This window comes from Mandrillus leucophaeus, unplaced genomic scaffold, assembly GCF_000951045.1.
Source record: "Mandrillus leucophaeus isolate KB7577 unplaced genomic scaffold, Mleu.le_1.0 Scaffold798, whole genome shotgun sequence".
NCBI classification, from domain to species: Eukaryota; Metazoa; Chordata; class Mammalia; order Primates; family Cercopithecidae; genus Mandrillus; species Mandrillus leucophaeus.
This window is the reverse complement of record NW_012108674.1, coordinates 2,148,133-2,158,813: the sequence shown is the minus strand read 5'-3', so window position 1 is coordinate 2,158,813 and position 10,681 is coordinate 2,148,133. Positions and strand designations below refer to the sequence as shown.

Here is a 10,681-nt window from a genome sequence, read left to right as displayed (position 1 = left end):
TTTTTGAGACGGAGTTTTGCTCTTGTCACCCAGGCTGAGTGCAATGGCACAATCTCGGCTCACTGCAACCTCTGCCTGCCGGGTTCAAGCGATTCTCCTGCCTCAGCCTCTGGAGCATCTGGGATTACAGGCATGCACCACCACGCCCGGCTAATTTTTGTATGATTAGTAGAGATGGGGTTATAACACACTGGCCAGGCTGATCTCGAACTCCTGATCTCAGGTGATCCACCTGCCTCCGCCTCCCAAAGTGCTGGGATTACAGGCGTGAGCCACCATGCCCAGCCTTCCTTTTTATTTCTTAACCCAGAAACTAAATATAGTACCAAGAATCTTCAAACTAGACAATTCTTTCCTCACCTTGTCATAACCATCCAATATTGCCCACCTCAATGCGAAGCTGATTATGGTTATTATCTTAAGCAATTTTTTCTTTTTTTTTTTTTGGAATACATTTGCTAAGGCTCTCCAGTGACTGACATAACTGCATCTACTGGTTGTCAATTGGCTTCAGCTCAAAATAATACTTAGGCCAAAGTAGCATACTTTGGGGTGGCATATTCTGAACCCCTTCAATGCTTAATCATACTCTATCAGCATATTCTTCCTATGTTAACTATAGAGATGAAAGATATAATTGCAGTCGGGAGCATTCTGAAGGCTTAGTGTAAGTAGTTGTTGGTTCCCTTAATCCTGCCTCCATCTCTATAAATCGTCCCTTCATTAAACACTTTTCTGTTAACTCCCCTGAGTATGCTCTGAGTTTTCTTTCCAGACCTTTATTAATACAAAAGGAGTCCTCTTGTTCTGCTCTTCTAACACAGTGTTCAGTTTCCCCAAATTAATATAGCAAGAAAAATTGAAAAGATGATTGGTCTGAAAGGATGCCAAATCATAAACCTGTTTGGTATGACTCAGCCAAAGCCAGTGAAGAGTCATGAATGCTAAAGTGTACTTAAACACATCACATTTTCACTGAGAATCTTCTATAAGCAAGGCATATGCTGCGTTTCAGAGGATTCAGAAGTAAGAAAGATAGTTGTGTCCTCAAGGAGTTTTCTGTTTAATAATGAATGAATGGAAATAATTGTAATACAAGATAGCATACAATTATGAAAAATATATTTTTAAAGGATCAAATTATGCTGGCAATTAAACTGTCATTGGATTTTTGACAGAGATGTCAAGACAACTCAATAGAAAAAGCATATCTTTTCAACAAATGATGCTGGAACAATTTGATATCCATATGCAAAATAATGAACCTCCACATTCATTCACACTATATACGAAAATTAAACTTGAAATGGATCATAGACCTAAATATTAGAGGTAAAACTATATAAAACTTCCAGAAAAAAACATAAGTGAAAATCTCAGTGCCCTTGAGTATGACAAAGATAAATACAACACAAAAAGCATAAAGAACTCTTACAACTCAACAGTAATAAGATAAACAACCCAATTTTAAAAATAGGCAAAATATATTTAAAAAAGATTTCACCAAAGAAGATACGTGGATGACAAATAAGCACACAAAATATGTTCAACATTAGTCATTAAGTAAATGCAAATTAAAACTACAATAGTATACTGCTACATTCCTGCTAGAGTAGCTAAAGTTAAAAAGATTGACCACACTAAATGTTGGCAAGGACGTGGTGGAGCAACCAGAACTCTTATGCACTGCTGTTGGATATGCAAAATGGTAAAACCACTTAGGAAAACAGTTTGAGTGTTTCTTAAGAAGTTAAATATATACCTACCATATGACCCAACCATTTCACTACAAGATATTTACCTGTATTCACATCTATTTCTGCATAACAATATTACTATAAATGTAGTAGTATAAATAAATATACATTTATTGTCTCACAATTTTCTGTCCTCTGTTTTAGAGTCTCACAAAGGCTTATCTGAGGCTCAACTGGGGAAGGATTCACTTTCAAGAGCACATGGCTGTTAGCAGCATTCAGTTGCTTGTGGGTTGTCAAACTAAAACCACTTTCTTTTTTTTTTTTTTTTTTTTCTGGCTGGCTACTAGCCAGATGCCACCATCAGTTCCCTGTTGTGTCGTCCTTCCCAACATGGGCACTTGCCTTCCTCAAAGCCAGCAAAGGAGATCATCTTTCCTATCATGATTGACTTAACAATCTTGTATAATGTAATCATGTACGTATAATCATGTTTATCACCTTTGCTGTATCTTATTTAGAAGCAAGTCACAGATCCCACTCACACCTAAAAGGCAAAGAATTATTCAAGGAAATAAAATGGGTTAGCCACCATAGAGTCTGTCTACCATAAATTACTCAAGAGAAACAAAACATATGTCCACACAAAAACTTGTACACAAATATTCTTAGCAGCTTCATTTATACTAGCCACTAACTGAAAAAAACTTAAAATATCTATCAACAGATAAATGGGTAAGATGAATTGTGTAATATATCCATGTAATGAATATTCAGCAATAAAAAGAAACAACCAACTGATACATGCAACAACCTGGACAAATCTCATATCTCAACATAATTATACTAAGTGAAAGAAATCAGGAAAATGAGAGTACATATTGCATGATTCCATTTATACAAAATTCATGAAAATGTAAACTAATCTATAGTGACAAAAAGTAGATCAGCAGTTACCTAGGAAAAGTTAAGGGGGAGGAGGGAAATTTCTGCAAGGAATCTGTGAGGAAACTTTTGCAGTGATAATATGTTCATTATCTTGTGTCATGATAGTTTCACAGGTGTATATGTATGTCAAAGTTCATTAAATTCTATACTGTAAGGCTGGGAGTGGTGGCTCATGCCTGTAGTCCCAGCACTTTGGGAGGCCAAGGTGGGTGGATCACCTGAGGTCAGGAATTCAAGACCAGCCTGGCCAACGTGGCAAAACCTTGTCACTACTAAAAACACAAAAATTAGCTGGGCGTGGTGGTGGGCGCCTGTAATCCCAGCCACTAGGGAGGCTGAGGCAGGAGAATCGCTTGAACCCAGGAGGCGGAGGTTGTAGTGAGCCGAGATCGTGCCACTGCACTCTAGCCTGGGCAACAGAGCAAGACTCCATCTCAAAAAATAAAATAAAATAAATAAATAAGTTGTGTACTTTAAGTATGTGTAGCTTAATTTACCTTATTGAGGTAAATGAAGCTACTGAATAATACCTCAATAATTCCAGTTTATGAAAATATGCTTTAAAAACATAGGATCCACTTTCAACAAGGGCACCATGTCACACAAATGCACTCTGTTGAAATTACAATTTTCTATTATTCACCATTGAATAAAATTAATGTCAAGAAAAAAATAGAATATCTTAACCATATAAAGTATTCAGGATAGGCTATGTGAATGAGGTCACATTTACATGGATTTTTTAAGGACAGAAAAAGATTTTGATGTGTGATACAGAAAGATAAATCTATTAACATGTTTATTTATCCAACAAGCACTTATTAGCACCTGTGTACTCAAGCAGCATGTTCAGCACAATGAAGACCTTTTCAACTGCTGTTACTAAATTTCCAGACTGGACTTAATAAATTTGGTCATGGCCAAGGAAATTATATTCAAAATTTGGCTGCCATTCGCCCAGTCTTCCTACTTACCAGCTTATTTGCAAACTTATTTTCCCATTGTAGGAATAAGGCACTACATTTAAAAGCAGCAAATTATGTAATATATTTACATGTAAATCAATATGCAGTTACATGTATGTGATCAGTATTCATTTGTTAAGCGTATTATCCATTTTGCAACTGCTATCTTGAGTACAAAGTAAAACTATGAAACTTTGATTACTCTGAGCAAATAAACCTCTTAACTACCTCGGGATCCTATTTTCTCTTTTGAACAATTGCAAGTAGAATAACCATGTGATTTATTGTCCAACTTCTGAAAGTGATGGGTGCTCTTAACTATTTTTTTTCTGAGATGGAGTCTTGCTCTGTCACCAGGCTGGAGTGCAGTGTCACAATCTCAGCTCACTGCAACCTCCGCCTCCTGGGTTCACGCCATTCTCCTGCCTCAGCCTCCCGAGTAGCTGGGACTACAGGCGCACGCCACCACGCCCAGCTAATTTTTGTATTTTTAGTAGAGATGTTTCACCATGTTGGCCAGGATGGTCTCAATCTCTTGACCTCGTGATCCACGCACCTCGGCCTCCCAAAGTGCTAGGATTCCAGGTGTGAGCCACCACACCCGGCCTGGGTGTTATTACTATTATGATGGGTCAACAGTACTAAACCAGATCTGTCCCAGGAAAACAGGGATGTACAGTCACCCCAAGTTTAGGGAGTTTTGTTTTGTTGTAAAGTTACAAGTATAGGTTTCTGAGCTCCACTCAGAACTACTGAATCAGAATCTCTACTGTGGGATTTGGGAAGCCTTAGTTAGACTGTAAAGTGATATCATTAAAGGCTCTTCCAATTCTAAGTTCTACACTTAATATGGTAATTTTGAATATAAACTGGATATTGAATGATAGGGAATTATTATTAATCTTTTTTTTTTCTTTTTTGAGACAAACTCACTCTGCTGCCCAGGCTGGAGTGTAGTGGCACAATCTTGACTCACTGCAACTTCCACCTCCTAGGTGCAAGCGATTCTCCTGCCTAAGGCTCCTGGGTATCTGGGATTACAGGCATGCGCCACCATGCCTGGATAATTTTTGCATTTTTAGTAGAGACGGGATTTCTCCATGTTGGCCAGGCTGGTCTCAAACTCCTAACCTCAGGTGATCCACCTGCCTCAGCCTCCCAAAGTGCTGGGATTATAGGCACAAGCCACCATGCTTGCAAATATTATTAATCTTATATGTAACAATGATGTGATTATATAGGAGAATGTTCTTATTTTTAGGAAATACACATAGCTGCATTTAGGGGTGATGTGTCATGATATCTGAATCCTCCTTTCAACTGATACAGGGAACACACACATACATACAATCAAACCTGATAGTGGGTATATACATGTCCACTGTACTATTATTTCAATTTTATGTATGCTTGAAATTTATCATAATAAAACATTGAGAAGAAAAGACTGTTAGGGAAAAATATTTGTATTTATAGGTGAGAACACATTATTGTCACAAATACAACTTAAAAGAGCTATGACCAAAAAGATCTCAATTTAAGTAATTACTAAAAAAGAATCAAGCTTGTAATTTCTCTTCTTGGAACTTGGAATTCTTTCTTTTGGTTTTTTTGTTTGTTTTATTTTTATTTTATTTATTTTATTTATTTATTTTTTTGAGACAGAGTCTTGCTCTGTTGCCCAGGCTGGAGTGCAATGGTGCGATCTCGGTTCACTGCAACCTCCACCTCCCTGGTTCAAGAGATTCTCCTGCCTCAGCCTCCTGAGTAGCTGGGATTACAGGTGCCCACTACCATGCCTGGCTAATTTTTTTTTGTATTTTTCGTAGAGACAGGGTTTTACCACGTTGACCAGGCTGGTCTCGAACTCCTGACCTCAGGTGGTCCATCCACCTTGGCCTCCCAAAGTGCCGGGATTACAGGCGTGAGCCACTGCGCCAGCCGGAATTATTTTTTAAAGAATAAAATTTCAAAGATATTCACTGCAGAATTGCTTAAAATAGTGTTATTTCTGCAATACTCTGAATGTATAACAATAATGGCATGAATTATGGTGCACTGGTACATTCAACGAGGAATTATTACACAGCCACTAAAATAATTAGTATTAGGCATATATTTTAAGACTGGGCAATGTGGTTCACACCTGTAATACCAATACTTTGGAAGGTTGAGGTGGGAAGATTGCAAGACCAGCCTGGACAACATAGCGAGACCCCTGTCTCTACAAAAAAAAAAAAATTTAAATTTGTCAGGAACAGTGGCAAGTACCTGAAGTCCCAGCCACTGAGGAGGCTAAGATGGGAAGATCACTTAAACCAAGGAGTTCAAGGCTGCAATAAGCTATGATGGTGCCACTGCACTCCAGTCTGGGTGACAGAGCAAGATCTTGTCTCTAAATATAAACAACCAACCAAACATTGACCTATGCTGCTATATAGATGCAAAAAGAATCCAAATCTATATCTATGCTTAACTACATAACATTTGTGGATTCATGTGGATAGAACTGGAAGTTTACATGGAAATGCTACCTATTTGAAAAGCGGTTTTTCCCCCTTTATTTCATTTTTTCTTTATTTTGAATTCTGCCAATGATTTTGCGTAATAGTAATGTGTTTTTTTAATGGTATGGGAAGAAATCCTTTATCATGTGACACCATATAACAGCTGCCTAACCACACAATGTAGAAATGAATAAAGATGGCTCAGAAATAGAGTGTACTAGTATTAGTGACTCAACTAGTGACCATTATGACAAATGGAATAAAGTTTTGACTGATTTACAGGAGTTTTAAAATGCATTTTATATTGAGTAGTTATTTGTTTTCTTAAAACAATTATTGTATTGAACTAAAAATAAACTAGGTAGTTTGTTCACATAATAAATCTATATTCAAAGACATGCTTACAAATTTTCCACTTAGTCCATTTTTCTGTTCTCAGCATTACTACAAATGCCTCATTCTGTCATCACGTTGAATTCTTTAGCATCTTCTATATCATTTCCAGGGGCATCTCTGGGAAGTAGTGATGCCTATCTTCCCTCAGAAGCAAACTGATAACCCCAATGTACCCACAATTCACACTTATTCCCTTCTCTGAGATGTGCTGCTTTTTGGCACATCAGAAAAAACACACTACTAGGATTTGAAAAACTAAGTTCTGGGCCTGGTTAGGTCATAAACTACAGAAACCTTAGGTCATATATCCTTCCCCAGTTTGGGGAAGTTTGTTTCTCCACTACAAAAAAAAAAAAAAAAATCATATTTCCTTGGTCTTTTGTATTCCTTTACTATTTCATTTATCTTCATGATAACCCTTAAATTTAAGCGAGGCAGCATTATGCTCATTTTATAGAAGAAATTCAATCTCAAAAAGGATATAGTCTCCCAAAGATCCCACAAGTAGTAATATATCAGGCAGAGCTAAACTCACACACTCTTACTCAAGATCCTAGTACTGGTACATGCTGTACCAATAAGTTTGCTAAAATGGATGAAGCAGCAATTTCTCAGGTCCCTTCCAATGATCCTGTTCTCTGCTTCTACTTGCTATTTTTTCTCTCTTCTCTCAACTAGTATTAACATCCGAAACTATGTATAAAATCCCCAAATTTCATTTACCATGGTTTTTTTTATTTAATTATTCTTTAAATTTTTCTAGTTCCATGTTAAATCCAGAGAAATTACTTTTTCGAAAGTTTCCACTATTGCCTCCCTCTCTGAAGGCCATGGGACTTACCTATTTATCAAAGCAGAAATTCCCAACATTTTGTAAACACCACTAATTACTTTTTATAACTGTAAAGGCAAGTATTCCATACTTAAAACCAATTCAAAATAAATAAATCTTCAATACTTCTTATTCCCTGGGGTAGTAATTTTAATTAGATTCTATTGATTCGTTATTTTCTCCTATGTGCCTTTATTTGGGAAATATTGTTAGTCTACCTTACGATTGAGTCTCTTTCCCTAACAAGAAAATGTCAGTCTTAAGAGTCAGGAAAGCTTTTACTTTCACTATCACATATGAAGAATGAACTAAACACCTAACTTGGAAAGGAAAACTTAAATGAGGGATTCAGGACACTTCCCAAGGGGTCTTATGACCTATTTAAAAGTTGGTGTGATGTGTCTAAAATAACAAATTAACTCTTTTACTTAAAATAAAGGTACAGATGTGTTGATAGTCATGGTAACATGTACATATGAAATATGCCTAAACTAAATTAAAAGAAAACAAAATACAGTCCATGGCAATCTTGAAAATTCAGGGAGCTCAGTAAATATTAAGAGTATGCTCTCACAATGAGAGCATGAAACACTTGGTAATTAACATAATTTAATATGCAAAAATGAGAAAATATACAGGATGAGGGATGAGGAGTACACGTAGGAAATTTTTGTGATTTTCTTCATTTTGATTTTATTGCTTTCTTGTCTTCAGGAGGGAAGATTTTGACTTCAAAAGTAACAAAATATTTAAGAAGGGAATTCACATCTTTCTGTTCTAAATTATATTCTTGCACTCTTTTCTCAGCAGTTCATGTTTCTGGATAAAGTTTATGATTACTGAAAAGTGTCAATGTTTCCACAATGGAAATTTTGCCTTTGGGAATGCTCTTAATATTTATCATATCAAAGTTGCCTTTCGGCAATCTGAATTCCTTTGGCTCCTGACGTGTTTCAGTAGTTTCCACCTGCACCGAAGACAGAGGATCTTTGGAATCAACATACACATATTTTAGAAATGACAGCAGCTTGTCATGTTTACGAGCAATCTCTCCCTTAATTTCTTGACAGACTCTAATCCGCTCTGACAGGAGGCTGTAGGTAGAGGGGTGCCTGGGAGCGGGAGAGAGCTTCTTGTTGCCGACTTCCCGTTCGCTCGGTTCTCTTGAAATTCCTATCCCGCGAGTCACCGCAGCCCCCATCTCCTCATAACATGGTGCCCTCGGTTTCACAGTAACGTATTTTTTAAAAAAAACCAGTCGTTGTTACCTTAATTTGGTCCCAAGGGTTGTAAAGGTAAGTTTATAATTCGTTGAACAACTAAGTAAGATTTAAGGCAACTCAACTGATAGCTGCATACCTAATTTGGGATATCCATAGAATTGTTTTGTCAGCTACAAATATAACAAGCATTAAGTGTAAACTGTGTTGCTGAAAAGTACTCCAAGTATCTTAGGAACACCCACCGCAATGTGTGGGCTAAATGCACACGTACAATGATAGCAGAAATAATACCTGTCATATAGGACGGGCATGTCAGCCTTTTCTCCGCGAAAGGCTTCTGATCCTAAGCTGTCTCTTACTTTCACCGGAATGAGACGCTTCTGGAGTCCGAAGCAAGGGAGGAGACTGCTCCCTTACCCAGGAGGCTGGAAACTGCTCGCTACGAGCGCAGTTTCTGACGCCTTTGGCTGAGACCCGCAGCCCCTGACGATGTCCCAGTTGCTAGGTTTAGTTGCTAAGGCACCAGCCGCTTCGGAGGAAAAGGGGGGCGGTGCAGTCTCTTTTGGAGTCGTAGCGAATCATCTAGAGGTCGAGATAATTGGTTCCGGCAGGAAACAGCTCCTCTAAGAGGGACGGGAAGACGGAAAGAAGCTGAGACTGACGCCTCTGAGCCGCGGAGGATTGTGGGAGGAGGTTGTCTCCAATTTCTCCTCCCCCTCCCGGCCAAGATGTCTGACATGGAGGATGATTTCATGTGCGATGATGAGGAGGACTACGACCTGGTGAGGCGCAGGGAATGGAACTCTGGGGGTGGAGATGTGTCTAGTTTTCGGGGTCCGGTCTGGACCGGCCGCGGCCTCTCCCCGTAGAGCATGTGCCGTTTCCAGCCTCTCTCAGTGCAGTGACAGGACTGGTTTACCTCCTCCCTGTTCCCGCACCGGGCCCGGGCCCTGCTTCTCCAGCATGGGGGAAGGGAGGTCAAAGCAGGCAGCGAAGGGGGTCCCGGGCCTTGCGCTCCGAGTCTGAGCGCCTCTTCGGTTTACACGGATGCCCCGGCCCCAGGCGTTCGGTCTCTGTGCCTCATGCCTCCCCACGGCGCGAGCCGCCTCGGTGACCATGCTGCGGTGTAGGCCCTGGCTTTGCCCTTTCGGGCTCAGCGTTCGGGCCCCCACTTCTTCACACTTGAACTGAGCGTTCAAATGTGCGAAATGCTAGAAGTCTGAAAACTGGGGGGGTCCTTACTGCTCCCAGGCCTGACCGCGAAACGCAACTTGTGAGTCTCCTGGAGACGTAGCTTAAATAGTCTTGTCCAGGGCCGGTTTTGGTGCGAGGTAAGTGTGTAGTGGAGAGTTCAGAGCAAGGATAACTGAAAAAAAGGTAGTTGAACTACTTTTTCAGTTCTTTATAAAGAAAAGCTGGGGAGGAGGTTTTGCATGTGGTGTTTTTGGGGAACGGGTGTAAGGTAATTGAACCCATAGCTTTTCCCTTAAGAAATTTTCCAGTATACAAAGTTTAAAACAGCAACAGCATAGAAATAAACGAATTTATCTGACTGAATGGAGATTTTTAAAGATTCAGAGCTTCATTTATTAATGGATTTACAAGTTTGAATAACGTTTGCTGTTCAAAAACATCGTGTGGAAACTCTGAAAATTATCTTGACCCAGAATCAACGTCAACTTTGCTTTGTTTCTTTATTTTGGGGGTATTTCATATGGTTCTTTTATGGTGATGCTGCATTATCATAAAGTTACAAAATAGATGTTTTGGGACGTCTGACTCATTTTAAGTGCCAGAGAGTGTCAAAATGTTAATACATTGTTTTGAATTAGTCTATAACTTCGTGTGTATTTTCAGTTTTTTGCATTTTAAAATAAGGCACACTTTGCAAAAGGGAGAACGGAAATTCTCGCTATTATCTGAAAGTCATAGTGGAGATTTTTATAATTTTTAAAGTTAAATGTGGTTTCGCTAATAGTTATGGTTTCTACCTTACATTTTAGTTTGTGCAAGCCAGTTGTAGGCAGTGACTTCAGTTCATTAATATGTATCTGTCCACTTTTACTTATTACCTGTTTATTCATATTACAGGTGTTTTGTTATTATCAAAATG

General features: G+C 38.8%; 2 protein-coding genes and 1 pseudogene across 4 annotated transcripts in view; 1 reads left to right on the top strand and 2 right to left on the bottom strand.

Annotated features, from left to right (window-relative positions):
* GALK2 (galactokinase 2) overlaps positions 1 to 9,116 on the bottom strand; it is a 218,289-nt gene extending 209,173 nt beyond the window's left edge. Inside the window, exon 1 of the mRNA XM_011967310.1 lies at positions 8,860 to 9,116. Within this exon, the coding sequence (XP_011822700.1) occupies positions 8,860 to 8,879 (20 nt within the window). The 5' untranslated portion in view covers positions 8,880 to 9,116. The remainder of the gene's footprint in view (positions 1 to 8,859) is intronic.
* Positions 8,028 to 8,546, bottom strand: LOC105529998 (annotated as a pseudogene).
* A 103-nt stretch (positions 9,117 to 9,219) lies between the features above and the next one.
* The window catches only part of COPS2 (COP9 signalosome subunit 2), a 31,847-nt gene continuing 30,385 nt past the window's right edge, over positions 9,220 to 10,681 (top strand). Inside the window, exon 1 of one of the 3 annotated variants that reach the window (XM_011967300.1) lies at positions 9,220 to 9,350. In XM_011967300.1, coding sequence (XP_011822690.1) covers positions 9,297 to 9,350 — 54 coding nt within the window. In that variant the 5' untranslated portion in view covers positions 9,220 to 9,296. The remainder of the gene's footprint in view (positions 9,351 to 10,681) is intronic. The other 2 variants (XM_011967302.1, XM_011967303.1) reach the window with 2 other exon arrangements.